Consider the following 26,516-nt stretch of genomic DNA (forward strand, 5'->3'; position numbering starts at 1 on the left):
CGGAAGAAAGTTCTTCACACAAAAAAAGAACTTTGATAACTCTATTTGTTTATTTTAGCTTTGAAATTTTGGTTGTAACTCAAACCATATTCATGAAGCTAATTGTAGAAAAGGCATGTAACCGGAAGACCTTCGATTTGTGAAGTGGTCGTTTGAAAGATCTAGGTTAATCTATTGTATAGTAGAACCAAAACAATAGAAATTCAATGTCAAAATGTCATTTTCGAGCGCAAATGATCTAATGTCTTCTAGAGAGAATATGTAATCGGACCGCTTCGATCGCTGAGACTAAATCCCTACTTTTTTGACGATATTTTAGGCCAATAGTTAGAATTTCACGGAAATAAAATCTTTTAAAAATCCACGTACGCTATCATACTGAAATTTCTTCACATATTTCATAAAATTCACAAAATCAAATGTCTTCAATATGAAGACATGTCTTCAAACCTGGCATTTCTGGTTCGCCAAAGTGGAAGAGAGACGAAATCGCTAGAAAAGATTGTCTGACTAATTTTCGATGATAATTTGAAATTTTCATTAATTTGTTTTATTACTTGCTACATGATATTAGTTAACTGTTTTTGTTTTGATTTAATTAATGTATTTATAATGAAGGAAACTTTTAATGGAAAAACGCTTATTATTCGCTCAAAAATAACATGCATATTATTGACCAATTTACCCCGTGTGTGGGGTTAGTTGGTCAATTTATTCTGAAGTACAAAGACGTTAAATGAAAGAAAAATGTCAAATAATTGATTCTCTGGTTATTTTTCATTGAAAGGGTAAAAGGTAAGCTTCATTATGGTACATAACATTCTAACGCAAAGCTTCGTACTACAAAGTTATAACAAAATTTATTCAAAAATGACCAACTAGTTCCGCCCTACCCTACATAATATTCTGTATTTTACAGATTTTTCGTGAAATTTAAGATTCAGAAACTGTATATACAGAATTACAGATTTTCAGCAAAGGTACAGAATTTACAGTTTTTTTTAATTCTAAATGACAAATTTATTACAGTACATACCCAAGGCGCCTAGAGGTATATCCTAAGGTGGGCCAACTTGCTAAAACCACTCTTCAGCCATCTTGAAAGTCTACTGTGTTTTTTTTGTAAACAAAACACAATACGCCTGTGCCCAAGCTCGCTCGTGATCAGTCTGTCTCTTTCTCGCTTCAAGCAAATAATTCCTCTTCTGCTTTCTTCCGTACTGTTTTCGTATACCGCTCCCCTAATCTACTTAGCGACGAAACGGCCTCACCTTATAATATACTTCTAGGCGCCTTGTACATACCTTGATTTATGAAAATGTTGAACGCAACGCAACGAGATGGTTTTCGTTGGAGGCAGTTGTTAAGTGAAGTATTGAGTGATTTAAAGAGCTCAAACTATTCTTTTCGTTCCAAGTTAAGTATGACCACAATTAATCGTATATTGACTCATTTATACGATTATATGACTAAACCGATTATGCTGTTCCTAAACTTTACTCTACCGCTCATCAATAACGTGAATTGCACTTTACAATCAGAAAGTTTTCAATTTTGCTCACTTTATAATGAGACTAGAATGGCATTGTTGATCTTGTTAGGTAACTTATGTCTAAAGAGCTACGTGCAACGATTCGCTGATGCTGACCTTGATGTAAAAGATTTTGAAGACTTTCTGGAGAAGCCTTAGGATGTTTACATTGTTTTTTTTTTTCAACTAGCAATAACCGCACCTCGAATGTACCCCATTGGTTAGGATATCGCCACTGCGCAAAGCTGATGTTTACATTGGTGTCGATGCAGAAGAAGCTGAATAAGGGTTGGATGCAGTCAGGAAGCTGACCTTCAAATCGATTTGTCGTGACTCCTATATTGAACTCCATGAAACAATTTGATTTCAGCGATCCGGTTATCAAAACTGCAGGCTTGATAAACCCTCAGAATTTCGTCAAGCTATTAAACCTGAATGGTTTATTGCGCCAATTTTCTCAATTCGTAGCAGCAGGTAGACATATAGACAACGCTTGGATAACGAATGCAGGTTACTCGAGACGAATCTAATGGAGCAAAAATTAAGTGACTCAGATATAACATGGCCCCAGATGTTGAATGTCAAAAGGCGTGATGAGAAATTTTTGTATCCATTGCTAAGGTTTTTTGTAAGACACTTTTTGATAACATACATTAGCGTGTGTCGAGCAAATATTTTCGCACTACAATGTCGACAAAACAAAATCCGAAAATTGGTTGGCACTCCCAAAGAACTGGTGGTCACACATATTCTAGAACTTGTTACTCAGTATACATTCAAGGAGTTACAACTGAGTACTAATAAAAATGTAATACTACATTGAGAAGACGAACGTTATGAGCGTTAGAGTAATTGAAGATGAGGATGAAGAGCGTCGTACGAACAGAGTGTGTGTCGACGATGAACTCCAGATTTTTTTTTCCTTTCGAATCACAATTTCTCGCGTCACTGTGCAGTTGCTTACCATGATTCCAGCGAAGCACATTGAATCTACTGTATCTGCTCTCCAGCTGGTGTTTTATTAGGATTGATGACCACAACGTGATTGTCGTTTTGAAATCCGAGCATGTATGTTTGAAGAATTTCAATAGTTTGTTTTTTTATTAATCCGTTTATTTTTACAGGCTCAGTTACATAGGTTTAAAGGAGCCAAACTCTTAACTATATTTTAACTAAAATATATTAAAATGTTCCTTTATTCTATGGTTAATAAAAAAGGGAACCGATTACTCGCGGTCGACTCGAGTTTAGAAAGGTGACACATTTTCATTTTCCTAATAAATGGAATGGAATGTAAGGAGATTGTAATAATGTTCACACTCACCCTCCCATTTACATTCTCATTCACACTCACAATTCACACTCAATTCTTAAAAAATCCTTACATCTAATTAGTGTTTGTGATTTAACTTATTTTATTGTTAGTAGGAAGGGAAACGAAAGCTCGCGTAGGATGAAAAGGAGGGGAAATGGATGTAAGAACAATCACACTCGAAGATCGATAGCTTTAAGGTAAACATATATTTGGGACATGTAATCAAGGTCTAACCGAGCCAACGCATCTCTCACCGGCACATTGGGCTGCCTTTCTCGGGCCCGAAGGGAGTTTAATAAATTCGATCTGGCGACAAGATACAACTCGTACGACCAAACAACGTGTTCAATGTCATGGTAACCATGGCCACAAACGCAGAGATTGCTGTCGGCAAGATTAAAACGAAAAAGTAGCGCGTTTAACGAACAGTGATTGTACATGAGTCGAGAGAAGGTGCGAATAAAGTCCCGACTCAAGTCCAAACTTTTGAACCACGGTTTGAGGCTAACCTTAGGGATAATTTAGTGAAACCACCGGCCCAATTCATCTTCGTTCCATTTACGTTGCCAGTTAACGACGGTATTTTTACGGACTAAAGAGTAAAATTCATTGAAAGTGATTAGACGCTGGTAAATGTCGCCTTCAATCGCACCCACCTTTGCTAACGAGTCAGACCTCTCATTACCCGGAATTGATCAATGTGAAGGGACCCAGACAAAGGTGATGTAATAACAGCGTCTGGATAAAGCACTCAAAATTTCTCGTATTCTCTCAAGGAGGTACGGCGAGTGCTTTTCCGCCCTGAACGGAGAGCTTCGACAGAGCTAAGACTATCCGTTACAATGTAATAGTGTTCAACAGGTCGTGAGGCGACACTATGTTTGATACACTGAGCAAGGATTCTGAGGACTGTGAGAGGTGCTGAAAAATTCGTTGAACACTCCAAATCCTGTGGACTCGTTCATTAAGGACCCATTGGTAAAGTATATAAAGGGTGTGTCACATCAAATTGTATCACGGAAAAACGCTGTAGAAATTTAATTTTTAGAAATTCAGCTTTCGCTTATAATCAGATAAGAGTGTATAGATCACGTTGGCCATGCTTCACTGTCAATTTTTCGTAAATTTGGAAAAATGTCGTCGAAGGAAAAAGAGCGTCGTGAATTAATCCTGCGCACTCATTTTGAGAATCCGGAGTTGTCACATCGGGACATCGGTAAGATGCTGGGAATCGTCCAATCCACGGTCAGCAGAGTACGAAAACGATACTTCGAGAACCTAACCATCGACCGGAAGGTGAAGAACGGCAAAAATGGATGCTCCGTCAGTGAAAAAGATCACAAACGCGTAGTTAAGCAGTTTAGACGTGATCCGAGAAGTTCGGTCCGGGATGTCGCCAATAAGCTGAATTTGTCAAGTTCATTCGTCCAGCGGACCAAGCAGCGGGAGGGCCTGCGTACATACAAGGTTCAGAAGGCTCCTAACCGTGACGAAAGGCAAAACAAGGTGGGGAAGACGCGAGCCCGGAAGCTGTACACCGAAATGCTGACGAAGCCGCATTGCCTGGTAATGGACGACGACACCTACGTCAAAGCGGACTTTCGTCAGCTGCCGGGCCTGTTGTTCTTCTCCGCAGAGGACAAATTCAGCGTTCCGGAGGAGATTCGCAAGCAGAAACTATCCAAGTTTGCCAAAAAGTACATGGTGTGGCAAGCGATCTGCTCTTGCGAAAAGCGGAGCGCCCCCTTCGTGATGACCGGCACGGTAAACGGGCAGGTTTACCTTAAGGAGTGCCTACAGAAGCGCTTACTACCACTATTGAAGCAGCACAAGGGCTCGACCATCCTCTGGCCGGATCTCGCTTCGTGCCACTATTCAAAGGACGTGTTGGAGTGGTACGAAGCCAACGGGGTCACCTTCGTGCCAAAGGAAATGAGCCCGCCCAACGCGCCGGAGCTTCGCCCAATAGAGAAATATTGGGCGATTATGAAGCAGGCCCTCCGGAAGAACCCAAAAGTTGTCAAATCGGAGGCGGACTTCAAGAGAAAATGGATTTTTGTTCAAAAAAAAAAAAAAAAACTACAACCTGATGTTGTACAGAACCTTATGGACGGGGTAAAGAGGAAGGAGCGAGCATACGGGCTTGGGCTCGAAGTATGAATAAAAAGAAAATGCCAAAAGTTGTTTAATACTTTTTATTTTACTGTCTAAAATTTTCAAATGATGCAATTTGATGTGACACACCCTTTATTTTCACAATTGATACGCCCATACTTTGCCTTGAAGATCGTTGGAACGAACTCCGTTGGAACAATCTGGAATTCCACGGATTTTCTGCTTCATGGACAGATCAAAATGCACAGAGGAATTGATGTAGTCGGGAAAACAAACACGGCTGGGAATATACGAAGAAGGAGTAACCTGCATGGATATGAATTCATGATATGAGCTCATGAATCCCAAATAAATATTTAGCTCGATCAGGTGCTCAAAATTTTCAATCACCAATGGATTCATAACCTTACACCGGATGAGAAACCAAAGAGATGGTAAATTGAAGCGATCTTTTAGTGGGAGTACGCCTGCCAAAACCTCGAGACTCATGGTATGCGTTGAGTGTATACATCCCAACGCAATATGAAGACAAAGATACTGAATTCGCTCGAGGTTAAGGAGGTGTGTTTTGGCAGCTGATTGAAAACAGAAACTGCCATACTCCATCACTGAGAGAATAGTTGTTCGATACAACATTATAAGATCTTCGGGATGGGCTCCCCAGGAGGTGCCGGTAATTGTACGGAGAAAGTTTATTCTTTGTTGGCATTTTTTACTCAGGCCCCCCTAAGTACATTTGGAGTCGAACCAGACCCCAAGATACTTCAATGACATACCATGAGTGATCGGTTTACCCAAAAGTTGAAGCTTTGGTTTCGCTGGTCTATGCTTCCTAGAAAAAACCACCATCTCTGTTTTCTTCGTGGAGAATTCGATCTGTAGCCCGATGGCCCAGGTTGAAAAATTGTTCAAAGTATCTTATAAGGGTTCTTGCAGGTCGGATTCGTTTGATCATACGACAGACACCACTCCATCATCTGCAAGTTGTCTTAGGCTGCAATTTTGTGTTAGACAATTGTCGATGTCGCTTACATAGAAGTTGTACAAAAGGGGGCTTAAACATGAGCCCTAGGGGAGTCCCATGTAGGAGATCCGACTTACTGTCGAATCCCCATGAGAAAATTTCAAATGTTTCTCACCAAGCAAGTTATTAGGCTGTCAAAAAAGTCCTGCGGTGTTTTCGCGAGGTGTCGTTGTAAGCGCTTAGTTCTAGTTGTATTCATTGTATCGAGTCAGGTAAGGTATTTTTGCGCGCTATAATATAGTCCTTGACAGTGTTTTGTTTGGTTAAGTCGTTCGTGAGTTATAGTGTCGCAAATATGGAGCAAAATAAAGAGAAAATCCGACATATTTTACAGTACTACTATGACAAAGGCAAAAATGCATCTCAAGCTGCCCATAAAATTTGTGCAGTAGCAGCCGTAGCATCGGCCAAGAGCTGGGGATAAGTCATCAAACCGTTATTAACCATTTGAAGAAGCTTGGATTCACAAAGAAGCTCGATGTATGGGTGCCACACACGTTGACGCAAAAAAACATCTTTGACCGCATCGACGCATGTGAATCGCTGCTGAATCACAACAAAATCGACCCGTTTCTGAAGCGGATGGTGACTGGCGATGAAAAGTGGGTCACTTACGACAACGTGAAGCGCAAACGGTCGTGGTCGAAGCCCGCTGAAGCGGCTCAGACGGTGGCCAAGCCCTCTAAAACGGCCAGGAAGGTTCCGCCGTATAGTCCGGACCTTGCACCAAGTGACTACCACCTGTTTTTGTCCATAGCGAACGAGCTAGGTAGTCAGAAGTTAGCCACAAAAGAGGCCTGTGAAAATTGGCTATCCGAGTTTTTTGCCAATAAGGAAGCGAGCTTCTATAACAGGGGTATTATGAAGTTGGCAACAAGTCATCGAACAAAACGGCGCATATTTGACTTAAAACAGATGATTGTAACTAATTTTATGAACAAATGAAAATTCAAAAAAAATACCGCAGGACTTTTTTGACAGCCTAATATGTAACATATCATTCAATAGTGGCGGCAGACCCCGAGAATGGAGTTTGTCTGACAGGACCTCTATTGAAACTGAACCAAAAGCCACCTCTATGTCCAAGAATACTGAAGCCATTTGTTTTTTTTTCGGCGTAAGCCATTTGAATTTCTGAAGAAAGCAACGCAAGACAATCATTCGTCCCCTTGCCCCTGCGGAACCCATATTTTGTATCTGAGAGTATGCCATTCGTTTCAACCCATCGAAACAAGATCATTTTCTCCAACAATTTCCGTATACAAGACAGCATTGCTATTGGACGGTACGAATTGAAGTCGGACGCGGGTTTTCCGGGTGTTTGAATACAGGTCGGACTCGATTATATATAATCGCAATTTCACTTTCAATGTTAATTTTCGAATCCAATACATAATCGAATCACAAAATAGCTATTTTTCTATTAATGTTTGACATTCATACATTAATGAAATAATTGTTTTCTTGAAATTCGATTATGTATAGGATTTAAAAATAATTGTTGAAAAAAAATGGTCGACTATATATATTCGAGTCCGACCTGAAGCTATAACTCGTACTTGTCTCCAATCATCCGGAACAATATTGTGTTCCAGAAACCGATTGAATAAATTCAACGAGCGATGTTTCGCCACATCAGGGAGGTTTTTCAACAAGTTGAACTTAATCCTATCCGATCCCGGAGCAGAATTGTTACAAGAAAGGAGAGCAAGAGAGAATTCTACCTCCGAAAGCTCGGAATCAATATCGCACCTATCTTGTGAAATATCTCGAACAATTTTTTGTACGGGTACGGAATCGAGACAAACCTTCCGTGCAAAATTCAAAATCCATCGATGTGAATATTCTTCGCTTTCATTCGTTGAAGAGCGATTTCTCATGTTTCGAGCTACTTTCCATAATTTTTTCATTGACGTTTCTCGTGACAAACCTCCCACGAAATTTCGCCAATAAGCACGTTTTTTCCCTTTCATCATGTTTTTAAATTGATTTTCAAGGGCTAAATACGATTGAAATTCTCAATGATTCCACGTTTCCGAAAAGCTTTGAATGCATTCGATTTATCCTGATAAAGCTTGGATCACTGGCTATCCCACCATGGATTGGGAGGCCTTCGACGAATAGTGGAACCTGGGATGGGTTTCGTTTTAGTGCGAACCGTGCTGTCATAGATCAAACGAGAAAGGAAGTTATACTCCTCCAATGGAGGTAAACCATCTCTAGAGTTGATGGCTAGAGTAATCGCATCCGCATATTTTTTCCAGTCAATGTGTCTTGTGAGGTCATATGCCATGTTTATAGATTCAGAAGAATTCGACCCAATGGTGATGGAAATTTTGATTGGCAAGTGATCACTACCGTTGGGGTTCTGGATTACATTCCACTTGCAATCTAACGATAGTGAATTCGAGCAAAGCGAGAGGTCAAGAGCACTTGGGTTAGCAGGAGGTTTAGGTACACGTGTTGTTTCCCCAGTGTTCAAAACGGTAATATTGAAGCTGTTACAAAGGTCATATATCAACATAACATTATCATCGTACTGTTCCCCCCAGGCAGTTCCATGAGAGTTGAAGTCTCCTAAGATCAATCGTGGCTCAAGAAGAATGAGCACATGTCATCAAGTTGTTTGCGGCTAACTGCAGCTCTCGGAGGTCAATACAATCTGACAATACAGAAGCCTTTGCCTCAGATGTTTGCATCACAAGCTCATTCAATAAGGCTTCCAGCTCGCCGACGGTGCGGCTGGCTTTAGGCGAATTGAGGTTCGTTTATTTCGTTTTATTTGAGCTCGTTTATTTCGCCAGACAGAACTGATTTGATAGACATCGAAGGAACAATTCTCTAGGAATATAAAAAAATGAAAATCAAATTTCTGCTCTGAAATTTTTCTGCGCACTCCCAAGTCGAAATTTGTAAGTAAATTAACATTCAACTGCTCGCCTTTCTGGTGAGTCGAGTCATGGGAAGAACATAACACGTTTGTGAGATTTTTCCGATACTCGTTTTTGAGTTAATTTTTGTTCACGAACTATCAGTGGAGGTGCTGCTCAGATAAAAAAAAACCTCATGAACGTGACGGATGTCTATAAACAAACTCGTTCACTCGCGAGCATACTCGTGATACGAACCATTCCATCACTGCTTATTGTAGAGTTCATGATATAAGAACGATGATTCCGAAGAACGAAGCACAACTTCGATATTCAGGGAACGATGTAAGATTTCAAGAAATAGAAATAGAGATGTTCTAACGTTTACTGTCACTAAATGAGCATGTATACGAAATGCTTTGGAATGATAAATATTTTGTCACTCGCCTTGTATTGGGTACAACATCTGAAAAAGATTCTCCTGCTTCTTTAGAAAAAGTTTATATAGTATTTCAGCGTTACACGATTTTACTTTAGTCTTATCAAAGCCCTTGACTAATGAAGAAGAGGTGTGATAACTGCTAACTGCTAACTGCTACTTGCCAAATTATTTTCTAGTTTTTAATACATTATTATGTTTAATCACGATGAAACCGTTTAATTTAAAATAGATTTTTTACTTATTTTATTATTTCTCATTTCAGTGTGAATCCATTTGAATACAATATAGTAGCTATCATCTGTAGTAAAAAACAACACAGATCGTTAATCAAGTTCAATCAATTTTCAGTTTTGATTTCCAGATCTGACGTCATTATTGTGCTCTCCAATGTTTCTTTTCTCGAAAATCGAAACATACTGCCCGTAACGGTCTCTCAAAACAGAAGGTTGGACTTTCCAAATCCATTTATATCCCGACGATAATCAAATTCTGTCCATGTAATCCACCCCGTCCGTGAAAAATTCGTCAAATCATGCCAACAGGCGAAACTTTGCCTAAATATTCAATTCCCATGGCGACATTGGGAACATAGTTCATTCAATTCGCCTATAGATTCCGGGCTCGAAATATTGCCATCTCATGCCATTCGAGTTTGTGTAAAAGGAAACCGACATATCAGCGCAATCCAAGCCGGTATCCGTGAATGGGTTGCTCCTATATCCCCACTTTCACTACTGAAATTGCCGATGGGATATACAGTCCTAATGGCTCCATTATTGAGTTACAAAACTGAAACCCATTAATAAACAAGTGGCAACCCGTTAGCGTCGTCCTTCCGAGATTTTGCTTTGATATCGATATAGCTTCAAAATCTGTATAACTCCATGCGAGCCGTTACGGAACAAGGTCATACCTCTCTGCTAAGCCTCGGTCTCTCAGGAGCGAAAATAGGCCTCGGTTGAGTTTTGTACCTGCGGAGGTCCCGAACGACGAATTGCGGTCCTGGTTTATTTTACAGAAATTTCAATCCAATTCGATAAGCTCTCCGTTCGGCTGTTCAAACTTTAATTCGATTACAATCTTTCCCTCGCACTTATAATCAACTTCTTCTCCTCACTTCACTCGCAAAATTTTCTTCACACATTCACCACTCTCGGTACAACAATTCGAATCCTTCACATAACCATATTGCACCGAGGTCACCATCACCAGCACCTGCGGATCGCCGAGCGACACAGGTGGTATACAAGAATCGTTTTCACCCCGCAGTTCCACCGATTACGTGGTTCGTAACATAGGGGTTTTCCCACCACAGCCGCATCCCTCCCACAACATTTTCACGTTTTCATCACCCGACCGCTGAGCGACCAGCGCTGAGGGGATGCTGTTCGAAGGAAACTTTTTCCTCACAATTGAAATCGCACGTTGTGTCCCTTTCGGAGAATACTAATTCACAGAAACTTATTCCTCGCCGAGATTGTAAGAACTTTAATTACACTTGCTGTCGGCCGATTCGGTTGTGGGATGCCTGATATAATCCTTTACATAACAAATCATTTTTAGGAACACTAACGTATTCAATAACTTCTTTCCTTTGTATGGGAATCAGCTGATAATCCGCTACTTTCGATATGCTGAAAAATCACTAGGTGGTTCTCATTTGCCGAGTAACACATGCACACCGTCAAATAGGCGATTTCGCTGATAATTCACCGCTGGCATCAATAAATCGCAGGGAAAGCGACGTCGTTGGAGACGCCTTTTTAAGGCCGCCCACAAGATTCCGCGGAGGATCGCCACAGGCGACACTGGAACGCGAATGTTTAAACCGCACTCGGATCGAAAGCTGCGAGACGACTGGTCTCAGATGGAAACGAGGATGGCTATGGCTCTCATCAGTGGATCTGCCCCAACCGGCTGTGGGTTGGGCGGGTGTTTTCACGCCAACAGCCACCACACGGCTCCATTCGGGTCGCAAGGAGTGTTGGTCGAACTGCCGAGTGCGAGCCGAACTTGATGCTGCAATGGAATGTGTGTGGCAACACCGCTTCGGCTCTAACGGGCGGCTGTGGCGTCAAGGAGGATGGCGGCTAACTGGAAGGATTTCGTTCCTTCGGTGGAAATAACGGCTGGAAAGTGAAACGTGTTTTCTGGTATTCTTTGGTACGCGCGTGTGTGTGTGGGTGTGTATGATTTTCAATTGCTTTCTTTGCGGGTGGGAAACATAAACTTGAATTATGCGGTGTGTGTATCTCTTTTGGGAAACTTGTCGTGAGAGGCATAGGTCTGAGAAGAGATGGAGCGGAATATTCCCCAGTGACACAGTTTATTTCGAATGTTGACAGTTATCAATACTGGAACAGGAGGGCCACTGGGAAACATTGAGTTGTGTGTATCTTGATTAATGCATTTAACATCGGTTTTATCCTCATCAGGACTATTGGAATATGAAGATAAAACCGAAAACTAATTGTTATCATTCCTTTACTTGGAGAAAATATTTAATAAATTTAATAAATATTAGAGATGATAGTTACCATATATCCGTTATTATTATTTATTAACAGTACTTTTTTTTATCTTTATTTAAGAGACTTTCAGGCGTAGGCTGGCTCGTCCTTTAGCAGTACTTAAGATTTACCATAATTATGATGAATAAATAATAAATTTTCAGTAGTTGATGGTGACAACCGATTACGTTTTGCTAAACACTACTGCAAACAACTGAAAGATAAACTCTAGCAAACCTTGCCAATTAGGGGTACTGCTTAGACTTAAATGTGAGGATTGCGATTACGATCCGAAATGTTCTCCCGTAACAGTTGATTTCTAAACGACACCCCAATCCACCTTATAACACGTTGAGCCCCGACCGAACAAGGGAACCGACAATGTCTTTTCGTCTGGCCCATATCGGTCCCCGCGAATCGATATTGGACTTTAAAAAAAAATCATTTTCTAGCTTTTTCAATGTCGTTCCCAGTGCCGACGCTTTCCAAACGAAAAATCCACTGTCGGTTCGATGAGACCGGCGCGAACCAGACGGAAAATTCAGTGTCAGTGCCAATGGGCTGACGCAGGGCTTAACGTGTTAGATGCTGTCATACGAGATAAGTTCATTGTTCTCAATCAAATACTTTTCTAATGCAGCAACATGCGGAATCACCTTGGATATACAGGAGAGGCTAGAACTTATTATTATTTTTGTTATTTCTTCAAACGGTTCCATGAATCTAACGCACTGCTCCATCAATTTGTTGACTCGTCGAATTAATGAGTGTGTCATGTGTCATGTGTGTTCACTACATAAAGAGAAATAGCCCGTGTTCTACCATATGTAAAGTAGAGTTCCATCTCGTGTTTATATCCTGCAATATCAGATGATGCGGTAAATTCAACTCCTTCTGAATTGCCAGCAGTTTTTTCTTTGGTACATCCGAATGATTGAAGTGGTTTACAAGACGCCTTCCAGTGGTAATCATTCCAAATACTTCAGACTGAACCTTCATTGACTCATTGACAACTCTCGAAGCGAATGAATTAAATATCTAACAGAATGGCACCCCACAACTCTAATTCTTTCCACCATATTAGCGCCACTGTCTTGGATCAATAAATGTATGTTATTTTGCTCGATTTCCCTGCGAGTAGCAATGGCATTTAGTGCCTCTGCTATATTTTCTCCTATGTGAGATCCTGAAAATGATTTCATAGCCAGTACTCCATGTTGTAGCTGAAATTCTGGAGACAACCAAGCTGTGAAACTTAAAAAGATGGAGTTGTGCTTACATGCCCAAATATCAGAAATAATAGAAATATCGATATTTTTGATTGTTGACGTAGAACAACGTCTTTCAGGAAGGGTGCCAAATCAGAAAACCAAAATTTCTAAAGAAATATGGAATGAAGTTAACGTTAAAAACTATTTCAAAGCGAACGAATTCTGATGATTTGCATATCAATCGAATCGGAAATTCTCTAAGATCGCTATATTGACATCTTTGATTTCTATATAGGGGGGTCACTCTACGAAAAATGTAACGATTTATTAAGAGTTTTCAAACGCATATTACTCAAAATAGTTATTGCGACATATGTTTTGTTATATATCATTAGACAGGAAATTTATCCACAATTTTTTTTTTGCTTGAAACATGAACAATGAATACAGTAAAAAAAATTAACAATTTGACGATTTAATTGGGTATGTTTTCTTTTGATTGCACTATCCACTCGCTTCCTCCCCGACGCAACGAGCAATCTTTTTGCCTGAATTCGGATGTTAGCTCATAATGTGAGTTGATGCGTAAAATGAATTATTCTCCATTTACCGATAATAGGTATTTATTGTATGTTATATTGTATGTTGTCCAATCAATTTGTGCTCAATTCATGTTTTTATCGTGTAGGTCTCACTACTAATAATTTGTGTAATTGTGGTCCAGGATGTCATAATATCGAGTATGTTGTTTGGTTATGTAAAAATGCAATAAATTAATTTAAATGGCTGCTGATTTAGAAGATCGATCGAAAGGGTATACCCACGTAAATCAGATTATGATAGCTTGAGTAGTCGCGATCTTACAGGGCTATAAAGCTATTACAAACAATGTTCCGGACAACGTGGTGATAATGCTATTTTTATCTATAATTTATTTTTGTATTCATAGATTGATTTGACTCAGTCTTATATTTATGTAGGTCTTAACTATTTAGACTTGTGTTTAAAAATGATACATGATGACTCTTTGTCTTCTTCTGCATGATTGAATAAACCGAAGAAAAGGGTAGTAATGGCATTAGTGGTATTATGGGTACATTTTTGAACAGAATGCGGTACCGAATTCTACCGCGTTATGTCATCCAACCTGTTTAAAGGATACAAGCACATACAGGAAACGATTTTTCCAGTGCATCCATTTGATGTATCAGAAGAGAAAAATTGTAAGGGGTTGTATCTAGGACTCGACCGCATATTTTCGACGTAGAACTACGCAATTATATAATGCAATCTACTTGTTTACCACTTCGAATATTAATTTAGAATGCATCGAAGTTTTTGTAATAGATTATGTTCTTCGTTACAAATAAATTTGATGAACATCCTTTTACGTTTGATATGATACCTTGGACTACCAAAATATGTAAACGGAAGAATTGTCAAACGATCATTGTACTTTACATTTCCCTCTGAAAATATTGCACATCTCATGTTTACCTAGTTTTCGAGCCGCAAAAGTTCATTCACCTCTATTATCTGAAATGACGATTTTCCTAGGCTTTTCAGTTTAAAAGTACGTTTTAGGGAAACATATTCCGGTTTGCACAACGACAAGCGAATACAAAAGTACTCAACACCTAAAAATACCCCCGAATTGTATGTATTTACAAAGAGGATTCCCCCATGCACATTAATTTTGAAGTCCGTGTTAGGGAAACACAGCTCAGTGGGAAAAAATACTCCCGACTTGCATATTTTGACAAAGGGTGTTCCCCCAGGCACATTGATTTTGGAGTCCGTGTTAGGGAAACACAGCTCGGTGGGAACAAAAATATCCCCGACTTGCATGTATATTTGCTAAGCGGATTTCCACAGGTACATCGATTTTGAAGTCTGTGTTGGGGAAACTGTAAATCGGGCCAATCAAAACTTGTCAGTTAGGGCGTTTAAATAACGCTTGACATTTTACAGTTATTCAATTGTTCATCTCATGAAAAAAAAATTTTTATTGATTGTGATAGACGCGTAAAAATATTTCCTAACAATTGATGCAAACATCTTTCCGATCTGTTAAGAAATGTTCGAGTTATAAGCATTCGAAATACGGGTAGGGTTAAATCCGGTCAAATCGGCAAAACAAATGTATGGGAAAAAAGAAAGTTCTTCTATTTTTCATGAATTTAAACCGTTTAGAGATTAGCGAATTGTAATGTTTAGCATATCAAACAAATCTTAGATAATTTCCGATTCGATTGGTATGCAAATCATGAGAATTCGTTCACAGTGTAAAATAGTTATTAACGTTAACTTTATTTCATAAAAACGTGACCTGTTTTCTGATTTGGCACCCTTCCTGAAAGACGTAGTTCTACGTCAAAAAATACAGATTTTGAACAATGGAAAACTCAATTTAAATGCAATTACTACACACAATCACAGTCCTATGTCAAGATCCCGTCCGTGCCCCTAGGCTCAGACCCATCAACTTTTTTACAATTCGCTAATCCCTTCTTCTCTTCTTCTTCTTCTTCTTCTTCAATGGCACTAACGTTCCTAGAGGAACTTCGCCGTCTCAACGTAGTATTACTTGCGTCATTTTTATTAGTACTTAGTTGAGATTTCTATGCCAAATAACACGCCTTGAATGCATTCTGAGTGGCAAGCTCTAGAATACGCGTGATCACAGTGCAAGTCGGAGGCAATTTCTTTGACGAAAAATTCCCCCGACCAGAACGGGAATCGAACCCGAACACCCGGCATGTTAGTTATGACACTAACCACTCGGCCAAGGGAGCACGCTAATCCCTAAACGGTTTAAATCAATGAAAACTGGAAGCATTCCCATTTTCCCATACATTTGTTTTGCTGATTTCAACCGTTTTCAATAAGCCATTCGCGATTTGGAACCACTCTTAGAGGCGAATGGAAGAGGCGAAACTGGAAAGTTTAAAGCCTCTTAGGAACAAAAATCTGAACTGGAACCACATCACTTCTTGTGTGGTGGTCATCGAAGCAACATCGTTGCCGGAGTGCATCGAGCGGGAGTGGATTGAGTATGGAGCAGAGTTTCTTTCCACAAGGACTCATCTCAAGGCTAGAGGCGAAAAACAAAAATGAAACGGAATGAAACCAAAGTTACGAGCGAGCTAGCAAGCACAACACAACGAGCGGATATCATTCATGTCTAATGCTGATTCCATACACAGCTCGATACAAGAAGAGGAAGCCCTCTGTAGCTCAGTGTGTTACGACTCTTTGTCGGGAAATTTGTTGGGAAATGTTTGTGCTAGCGCGGATATGGAAGAGTATCCAGAACTTTAGAATATGGACACATACACGCATTCATTTAGATACAATGTATCTTTCATAAAAGCATGCTTTCAAATCCCGGTAAGAAAATCTTACTGTTGCATCGGCAAAAGTGTTTATAGTTTTCTATCGAATATCTGGGTGAGAATGAGAAATTCTGGAGAAGCGTGGGCTCCCATTCCTATCTTAAAATCTACGAAACATGAAATGAGAACAATAAAGTTTGACTTCTCGCACACCGACCGAATATTCGTAGCCCAATTGTGCCCGCTACTAAGCGAACAATCATGAGCTCATAACTCAGGGCCCTCAACTGACCACCTTTGTATGTTATTCTAGCTACTACGTCCATGTTTATTTTTTGACGTAGGACTACGTCTTTCATTTCTATACTGGGGTGTAAGTTCAAACTTTCGAAAACGAAAGCGTTACGCCCGAGAACGAGATTTTGAGCGTTAATAGCTCCTAAACAACTGAACGAAATGGTATGATAAACACTTCATTCGAAAGGTAAAATGTCTACGTGTTATATGCTTGTTACTTTTTGATCCAAAAACTTGTTTCAATAGCCCTAAAATTGCTTTCAAAACAGGCTATTGAAATCACACCAATCGGTATATAAGCGAGTGCCGCTCGGAATTCCACTCAGTTACGATGGTGCAACGATTGAGGTACGATCACTGGAATGGATGGAGTTTTCCCTAACACAGACTTCTAAACTATGGAGCTTGAGGAAATCGTCACAGCAAATTAGATGCAAGCTGCGGGTGCTTCTGTACTTGCTTGCGTTTCCAGAAATTGGAGTATTTCCCTAACACAGATTTCAAAACCATGGAGCCTGAGAGAATCGACGTTGCAAAATTGAAATCGGCATAGAAATTTAGATGCAAGCAGTGGGAACTTTCGTACTCGTTTGCGTTTTTGCAAATTGGAATGTTTCTCTAACACAGACTTCAAAACCATAAACCCTGGGGAAAGATGCAAACTACGAGTGCTTTTGAACTCGCTTGCATTTTTGCAAATCGGAATGTGTCTGCCCAATACAGATTCCTTAACCAAGAAGTTGGGAGAATCGGCATATAGGTAGATACATTCAAGTCGGCAATACTTTTATACCCCCAAACATTTTTACACTCCAGAATTCGTTTTGCTATCACGGTCTACAAAAGCGGGTACAAATGCAACGCTTTGGCTCGATTATTCAAGACTGCATTGGAAGATATCCCTTCATGTCGCCAGCTCACTGAACTTCTACGTATACCGTTTGATGATTAGGCGACATGTTGATAACTATTTGCTGCGATAACTACTACCATAATGCATGAATTGACTTAAATTGAGATTTGTTTGCAATTGAATTCGTAAATAGTTTCATTCATTCACTATTTTAATCAATAACACAAAAGATAGCACTGCGCAGCGGCGATATCGTACCCAATGAGGATCATCCGAGGAGGGATTATTGCTAATTGAAGAAATATAACTGATTACTAAGCCAACGGTAGTCCTACGTCAACCTTGCTGTTATATCATAGTTATAACCCAGCCGTAGTTTTTTTAATAGACGTGAGAAACGCTCTACCAGCCTTATCTGGGATTGGTTAACCCAGACGTCGAGTGGGGCTCTCACCCACTAAAACCAAGCCCTCTACTCGTTGCCTCATTCCTCCTGGGACCACATCTGGGCCGCTGTGCTCAGGCACTTTACGAGTCTTCAACGCTGAGTAGCGTTGATCCTTCCCTTTTTCTCTATATTCATTATTCACCATTCGATGTTCTCCACTGCGCTTATGTACGTTTCGCAGGCGTCCATTTACCCGTCGAGACGTGAACCGATTAGGAATTGCCCTCCAACTTGACGCGTAACCCGTCAGAGCCACCCTCGCAGGATTTCTCACATGTCGAGACATGAACCGATTAGGAAGCGCACTCCGTCACAGCTATTCTCATGGAATAGCATCCGTTAGAGCAGTTCTCGCAGGTGTTCACCTTGAACAGTCAGACGTTCTCAGAACACTGATCGGCCCTCCACTTCCGCTGTAGCTCTGACATGATGTGTGCGATTGCACTGTTCACAGCGTTCCAGGTACCCTCGTCACGACACATTTCCTGCACAATATTCCCAGCATGAAGGACAGGAAGCCCGTGAGTGTCCCATATTCAGCCTTGCGGTGAATATGGGACATACGAGTACGACGCGTTCCGGTGTTTCCTACACATCTCCGCACTCCGTACATAGTGGCGACCTTGGTTATTTGATTATTTGATTTTTATTCATGTAACTTAAGGGAAAAAAAAACCTTTTCGACTACGTTACACTGTGGTGGGAAATTCTGATAAAAAAAAATAACAATCGGACCTTGCGTGCCCGAACCGATGAAGATATTGCTTGAAGCAGCCATGTCCAGGAAATGTGTCAGGTGAAAGGAACTGCGTCAGGTGAAAATTCACCTCTCCGTGCTTCCTGTTCAACCAGGTCGATAGCACCGGTATGAGTCCATACGTTTGTCGTATTCAGGTTTCCAATTTTCCAGTTTTGAACACGACTTCTCAATCCAATAATAATTCAGAGACTGAACTCTAATTTAAATGAGCTCATTATTAAAGGGCTATTAACATCTTGTTTTTGCCAAATTCTCAGCTCTCCATATTCTGTCGTATGTACATGCGAGAATGAGATCGGTTTTGACGTAGGATTACGTCTTTCGGGAACACATTGGGGTACAAATTGAAAATCGAAAAACGAGCACATGAAGATAATAATATTTGTCATGAAACTAACTATTGAACAATTGAAAAATCTCAATCCCTATCCCAACGGAAATACCCACTTCTGATTGGTCGAAATTGACGACACATGCGGCGGGTCCCCAACAGAGACATCTAAACCAAGCTGCCTGCGAGAAATCGACATTGCAAATACATGAACGTAGGGGTTATATTGCAAGTGAGGTGAGTGATACGATTAATTCTAGCAAATAGAATTCAAATTTGGCTTCGTCAAATTTATTATCAATGACCGATCGTGTATTGTGAAAAATTTAGCGCAAGTGTAAGTGTAAAATTGTATATGGTAGCAGTTGTGTTAAAAATGACTTGATATATGAAACGATTTATTTCAATTTTCGTAAATAAGCACACCAAGGCGTGTTCCCGCTCGAGAACGGGTCGTTTGGTTTAAGCTGTCTGTTTTGTTGTGTTCATTATCACCCAAGGAAAGTTTATATGGTGAGAAAAATTGGAAAAGTTAAGAAATATTAGAAAAAGTGGTTGCTCTACATATAGTATTAGGTGTTGTTAGTCCAATTAAAAAACTCAATCGCATTGGGTTGAATAAACACTCAGAAAGTAAAAATTATAAAAGAAAATTACCTTTTTCATTTCAAATATGTTTTCTCTATATTGAAGAAACATGTTCTTACTGATGAGAAAAATTGATAATTGTGTTCGGCATTGGTTATTATATTATATTAAATTGGAGAGATTTTTCTTTAATTCATCCATTCATAACACTGGAGGCATCTCGTCTAGGATCACAGAGGGCGGTTTTCATCATATCTCGTTCCACTTCGGTATCTTTTATCTGATACGCACCATGATACGACTATTTACCATCCTTCTATCATCATCAATCGGTAAACTCTGGTGAAGTGAACAAACAATACCCAACAATCAAACAAAACGGCCCTTTCAGGAGGCCATAAAAACATTATCAAAGGGTTTAACGATGTAATTCTTCAAACATATCCAAAATCAACAGATAGCCTAAAGGAATCCTACGTCAACTATGCGGTCGTGTCTCGGACACAACCCTCATGTGACTTTTTACTTCCGATTTCCTCTCTCTGCAATGTTCTCATGTTAAGAAGCATTATTCATTTTCTTTTCTCTCATTGCTATTCATAGAGAGTTCTATATCCACGATTCCTTAAACTTAGGTTCGTCAAGTATCGTATCAAAGCTACAGAACAGACGAATCACTAACTATTTATATTCCTAGAAATTTCTGAACCGATAAACTTAATTAGTGTTTGATATTCATATCGCATTTCCCACAACGTCCACCTGCCTTTCTCCGCCGTGTCCCATTCCTGTTGCTACTTGTCAAAAATTAACTGAACATTCAAAATAGCCGTACTTGTCAGCATAAGTGAGAGACACGAGTACCAACGTAATCCCACAAAAAAAATCTAGAATCGAATAAACGTAACCCGCGAAAATTCGAAAGTAGCGATACTTTTCGAACATACCTCGTATTTTTATTTTTTTTTTCTTGAAAGTTGAAAAACTTTTTCCACATAACATATCCAATAATTAGAGATGTGATTTTTGTTTCGTTTTTCATTTATGATTTTTCAAAGTAAACATCTTGACAGTCTTCCTTCAATATTGCTTCGATGCACAATCCGAACCTTCGTTCAAATAATTTTCCAAATTGTACAATTATTCAACAGTTTAATTCCACAAAATTGTAATTCTCTTCATTGTGATAGATGCGTGGAAATATTTCCGATCGATTGATGCAAACATCTTCTCGTTCTATCAATGAATGTTCGAATCATAGGCATCCGAAATATTTCATAATTTCGTTGCGTGTTCAATTTTCAGATTTTCTTTTGACATATGACTATGTCTTTGATTTCTATATAGGAGGGTCACTCTGTCGATCTAAAATGTAATGATTCCTTGAGAGCTTTCAAACGCATAATACTAAAAATCGTTATTGCGACATATGTTGTGTTATATACCATTAGACAGGAAATTTATCCAGCAATTTTTTTGCTTAAAAATGAAGATTGAATTTGGTAAAAAAAACATAGAAGGTTGTGTCCAAGACACGACCACATTTTTGACGTAGAACTACGCTTTTATATAAATCGCTTGTTTCTAACTTCGGATATTATTTTATAATGCTGTGAAATTTTGGATTTCTTTACTTGCCCTCGCAGAACAATACACTAGCTGAGCGTATGTGGCAGTTTGTTTCATGTCATTGCATTGCATTTTTCAGTAATTCAGTACCTCAATACAATGGCGTCAGTTTGCTGTAATGATTTTGATGCCAGAGATATCAGCGAGTAAGTAATTCGGTCTCGTTCACAGCTCAATCCGAAACGAAGACATGTGATGACGCAAAATTCGTATCTAGATCGATACTGATAGTTTGCCTCAGCGAGATCCAATTTTACGCTCTAGGCAAATATTCCCCTTCTTCTTGTTTTCTTTGTTCACGGAGACTTCAAATCATTCCCCTTCGTTGATCACTGATAAGTTGCTCTTTATTGACGGCATGGGTAGGGAAATTCGAAAATGAGCAAAACAAATGTATGGGAAAATGAAAATGATTCTAGTTTCCGTCAATTTAAACCGTTCACACGCCGGGGGATTATAATATATAGCTTAAAAAACAAATCTTAGGGGTTTTCTGATTCGTTCGGTGTGTAAATCGTCCAAATCCGTTCGCGGTGAGAGTAGTTATTAACGTTAACTTTATTTCACAAAAACGTGACCTGATTTCTCATTTGGCACCCGTAATGGAGGACGTAGTTCTACGTCAAAAAGTAAACAATTAGACGATAAAAATGGGTATGTTTTCTCTCGATTGCACTAACCACTCGCTTTCCACCTAGACGCAACGAGCAATAGTTTTGCCTAAATTCGGGTGTAAGCTCACAATGTGAGTTGATGCATATAATGAATTATTCTCCATTTACCGATAATAGGCATTTATCAGTTATTGTATTATATGTTGCCCAATCAATTCGTGCTCAATTCACGTTTTTATCGTATAGGTCTTGCTACTAACAATTTATGTAATTGTGGTTCAGGATACTCACGCATTTCAGATTATGATAGCTTGAGTAGTCGCCATCGCCAATATTATGCTCCCCATATATGTCTTCCTAAGAAACTTAATTCAAATGGAATTACTAGATACAATCACAGTCCTATGTCAAGATCCCGTCCGTGCCTCTGGGCCCAGACCCATCAACTTTTTACACTCTAAACCTTCCTGTTCCACGTTAAAATGTGTTAAATTTGAATGAAAATGAAAATTGTAGTTTTGATTAGTTGCCACCTTATGTACTAAATTGAGGAAAAAACAGACAGGATTGAGACGGTTAATTTGACGTGGAATTGCTCAAAACCATGTCTCACTGATTAAGCGAAAAAACTCTCAATGTACTGCAATGCAATAATAAATTAATGGGTACTTACGTATTAGCTTCACCGGAGCCGAAAAGTAATAGATAGCAATTTTATTGTTAGCACGGGCACTCAGTTATCTTTTGTATTATTGTTTCCTTGTTGTTTGCACTGTTTTGTTATTTATTAGTGCTACGAAAATACGTATTTGCGATTTAAGATATTCACGTATGAATACCACCGGAGCGGAATTTTGATTACGAATTTTTTTTCGTGATCAAATTTCATTCTAGAATCAATTTAATGGTGACGAAGTCTCCATCTAACGAGGATAAGGAACCGAGGTGGCCCCAAGCCGCCGAGGTGAGGCAATCCGAGTCGACCGCCGACATGCCGTCGGAAACGGTGTTCTCTCGCAAGCAAACCTGTGTTCCACCGATTGCCCGGTTAGTTTGAAACATAGCAAACGATTCTTTAGTATGGTCGGATGGCATACGTTTGCCTGGTGCATATCGTTTGCCCAGTTCGCTCCGGTGGCGTTTATACGTAAATACCGCAAATTCCCAATAGGTATTTTAGTAGCACTAACAATAACAAATCAGTGCAAACAACAATGCAACAACAATACGAAAGATAACTGAGTGCCCGTTCGAGCAATGAAATTGCTATCTATTGAATTTCGGCTCCGGTGACGCTAATACATGAGTACCAATTAAAGTTCCAATAATATACAAAGGTCCGAATACAGATAGTATGGCTCGATTCGTAAAGGCTATAAATGCGGCGATTCCCCATGAAGCAAATCATTTTGAGAAGAATGGAATAATTTAACTCGCATTACTTTTTTCTCTATGATCTCATTAGGACATTCTTCTATATAGAATAACACGTAAATCATAGAACAAATGATTTCTTATGAAAAAAAAAACAATTTCAAACTTAGTTTAAAACTTATTTAGAGATAGTGCAATTTATTTTAACTGTACTCTATAATAATGGAAAAAGCTACAAAAACATGTTGACACGTCTCCTTTCTGTAAACTGTCTCCTAATAAACTATACTATCTCTATATGCCGCCGAACAGCTATTGATTACGATTCTTGATTTCGGCACACATACGCAACTTTTGCGACTCACACTGTTCCGATTCAGAACATTTGTGTTGCGTTTGTTTTCTATCGGTCTGTTTTTTGACCTCACCACGGTGGAGTGCACCGACACCGATAAGCAGCATCAATAAACGCTTGAGATCATCTCTCGCTTATCCCCGCTCAGTTCCAAACCGGCAGCGTGATCGATCGGATCGTGTGGACGCGTATAGTTTCCCCCATAGACGAATGTTGTGTTGTTTACCGGCTCACACGATGCTGGCAGTTTCGGGGAGGAATGTCTTGCAGGGACGAGGCGTGCAAGTGGCGCGATGTATGTCGGCTTCCGCTCAAATACCACCGAGGAAAACAGCTTTGTATGATTTCCACAAGAGCCACGGTGGAAAGTTGGTGGATTTTGCCGGCTATTGGCTTCCAGTGCAATACAGCGATCAGAGTATTATCAAATCACATCATTATACCCGGGAGTGCGGGTCAATCTTCGATGTATCTCACATGCTTCAGACGTATTTGAAAGGTTTGGGAATTGATAAGAGCTGAAACTGGACCATACTAGAAAGTAGAGTTTGAGTATATTTTTAGGCAAAGATGTTATTGACTGCTTAGAGTCGGTTTGCACCGCTGATATCAAGGGTTTGAAGGATGGGTCTGGTACGCTGACCGTGTTCACCAACAGCAAGGGAGGCATTTTGGATGATCTGATCGTGAACCGAGTTTCGGAGCAGATGCTGTACGTAGTTTCCAACGCCTCACGTAAGGACACGGATATGGCGGTGATGTCCGATGCTGTGGTAATATTGTGTATTGATGTACCATCGTTGTCGTGTTAACGTATTTTCGGAACATATTTTGTAGGCATCGTTCAAAGCGAAAGGAAAGGACGTCTCGGTGGAATTTCTGTCCAGTGACGATCAATCTCTGCTGGCGATCCAAGGCCCAAGTGCCGTTCCTGCTTTACAAAAACTCTGCACAAAAAATCTTACCAGCCTTTTCTTCATGAACAGTACGACTGATACTATTGCGGGTGTGGAAAATTGCAGAATCACTCGGTGCGGTTACACTGGCGAAGACGGGGCCGAGATTTCTATCCCCTCGACAAAAGCGTCGCTCATTGCAAACGCATTGCTTGATGAAAAGATAGGAAACCTAAAGTTGGCCGGCCTCGGCGCTCGGGACTCGTTGCGTATGGAAGCTGGTCTTTGCCTTTATGGTAACGACATTGATGAGAGTACAACTCCGGTCGAAGCGGGTCTGCTTTGGTTGGTTGCGAAACGGCGTCGAAGCGAGGGCAACTTTCCTGGACTGGATGTCATTATGAATCAAATCAGGAACGGAGTTACCCGACGGCGGGTGGGATTTAAAATGTCCTCAGGATCAGCCCCCGCGCGGCAACATGTTGAGGTGTACGATAACGAGCAGCATAAAATTGGAGAGATCACCAGCGGCTGCCCGAGTCCATGTCTACAGGCAAATATTGCTATGGGCTACATTCAGGAAGTCTCGAAGAAGGTCGGCACCGAGGTGTCCCTCAAAGTGCGGGATAAGTTCTACCACAGCCAGGTCGTGAAGATGCCCTTCGTGCAAACCAATTACTATCAGGCACCGAAATAAATAATAATATTGTACGGAGGTAAAAAAAATGTCATTTTTTCTCTACGAATTCTCCTCCCAAATGAAATAATTTACCAACACTTTCGCAATCCACCGTATGTTGTCAGCTCTACCAATCCATTTTCGTTCCATTCTGAAAAATTTTTTTTACATGTGCAATTCGTTTATTTTCTTAAGTCAAAAAGTTATTATAAAATAATTATTTACATTTCGTTTTCTAGTTCAAAATCCAATGAAATTATGTCAATAAAATTATTACTTTTCATAATAAAGATCACATATTTTAAGAATATTTTAAGATTTTTGCTTTTTTAGTTGTTCCCAGATATCTCAATTGAGGTCTCAAGAGTTCTTCTATCGACAGACTGCGCCATCCATTGAACAAAACGGCTAACTTCCGTTTCAGTAGTCTCGTGCTGGCTTCACCCTTATGCAATAGCTGAGTTTATGCTCTAGTGTCTCGCATTGAGTGTTACAAAATAAACAATTTTCATCGTCGGCTCTGTTCATTCAGAAACGCAATTCCCTGTGCTCAAGCTTTTCATTGATTAATAAGAAGAGCGCACTACGGTCGCTTAAGTTCAGCTGTCGAATCGTTATATTCTTCCAAATGTTTTTTTCCAATTTGTTGCTGGATACACACGAGTAACTTTCGGTAATTCCGTTTGTTCGATGTAGTGACTGTGCATAATACCGGCGCACAGTAGTCCCTGAGAAAATTTAGACTGCCAAAACTCAGATTTTTTAGCTAAAAACCCAACTGGGGTTTTCGGATACGCTGAGTTTATTTTTCAACTCTGTTTCACCAAAAAAACAAAAGAGGGGGAGGGGCAAGGGGACAAAGTTCGGAATGGGGTGAAACACGTGATCCTAGATGCCTTGAACATCCTAGAATAAGGGACTGTAGGATTTTTTTTTGTTTCAATGCAACTTCATTTTTTGGGTTTTGGTCTCCTAAATTTTCTCAGGGACCACTGTGCGGTGTGCCGGAAGGATTTTGTTGAATATGTGGAGGGAGTGTTGGGCGATTTGAAAGGATAACTTTTAGACAAGAACAATCAGCATACAAAACATAAAAAAAATAATTAAAAAAAAACAAATTCATAAAAGCTTGTAATAGGTTGTATCTAGGTCACGACCGCAGTTTTCGACGTAGAACTACGGAACTATATTATTCAATCCACTTGTTTATCACTTCAGATATTATTTTAGAATTTTAGAATAGAAGAATCGTCGAAAGCTTTCAGTACTTTTCGTTTATTGATTCCGTCCTCACTTTACGATTGAACTGCACTGTCAACTCGCATCAGACTTTCTTCTT

At 39.8% G+C, this 26,516-nt stretch overlaps 2 protein-coding genes and 2 pseudogenes across 5 annotated transcripts in view; 2 read left to right on the forward strand and 2 right to left on the reverse strand.

Annotated features, from left to right (window-relative positions):
• Positions 1-11,142, reverse strand: part of LOC129777802 (zwei Ig domain protein zig-8-like) — a 515,724-nt gene extending 504,582 nt beyond the window's left edge. For all 4 annotated transcript variants that reach the window (XM_055784290.1, XM_055784289.1, XM_055784288.1 and 1 more), the window contains exon 1: positions 10,211-11,142. The gene's annotated coding sequence lies outside the window, so the exon portion shown is untranslated. The remainder of the gene's footprint in view (positions 1-10,210) is intronic.
• LOC129780892 (U4 spliceosomal RNA) lies at positions 1,648-1,778 on the reverse strand (annotated as a pseudogene).
• A 6,593-nt stretch (positions 11,143-17,735) lies between the features above and the next one.
• On the forward strand, positions 17,736-17,819 carry LOC129780960 (U4 spliceosomal RNA; annotated as a pseudogene).
• A 5,915-nt stretch (positions 17,820-23,734) lies between these two features.
• On the forward strand, positions 23,735-25,485 carry LOC129777077 (aminomethyltransferase, mitochondrial). The gene is made up of 3 exons (XM_055783141.1): positions 23,735-24,101; positions 24,167-24,375; positions 24,440-25,485. The coding sequence occupies exons 1-3, from the start codon at positions 23,813-23,815 to the stop codon at positions 25,193-25,195; spliced, it is 1,254 nt and encodes a 417-aa protein (XP_055639116.1). The 5' UTR covers positions 23,735-23,812; the 3' UTR covers positions 25,196-25,485.
• Positions 25,486-26,516: the final 1,031 nt, after the last annotated feature.

Source organism: Toxorhynchites rutilus, chromosome 3, assembly GCF_029784135.1.
Source record: "Toxorhynchites rutilus septentrionalis strain SRP chromosome 3, ASM2978413v1, whole genome shotgun sequence".
NCBI classification, from domain to species: Eukaryota; Metazoa; Arthropoda; class Insecta; order Diptera; family Culicidae; genus Toxorhynchites; species Toxorhynchites rutilus.

What these genes read in the sequence shown, in the direction of transcription:
- LOC129777077 (XM_055783141.1), top strand. Translation starts at nt 23,813, where the DNA reads ATGTTGTGTTGTTTACCGGCTCACACGATGCTGGCAGTTTCGGGGAGG. An exon ending in GCTTCAGACGTATTTGAAAG is followed by an intron (nt 24,102 to 24,166) that starts GTTTGGGAATTG and finishes GTATATTTTTAG; the next exon opens with GCAAAGATGTTATTGACTGC. An exon ending in CGGTGATGTCCGATGCTGTG is followed by an intron (nt 24,376 to 24,439) that starts GTAATATTGTGT and finishes CATATTTTGTAG; the next exon opens with GCATCGTTCAAAGCGAAAGG.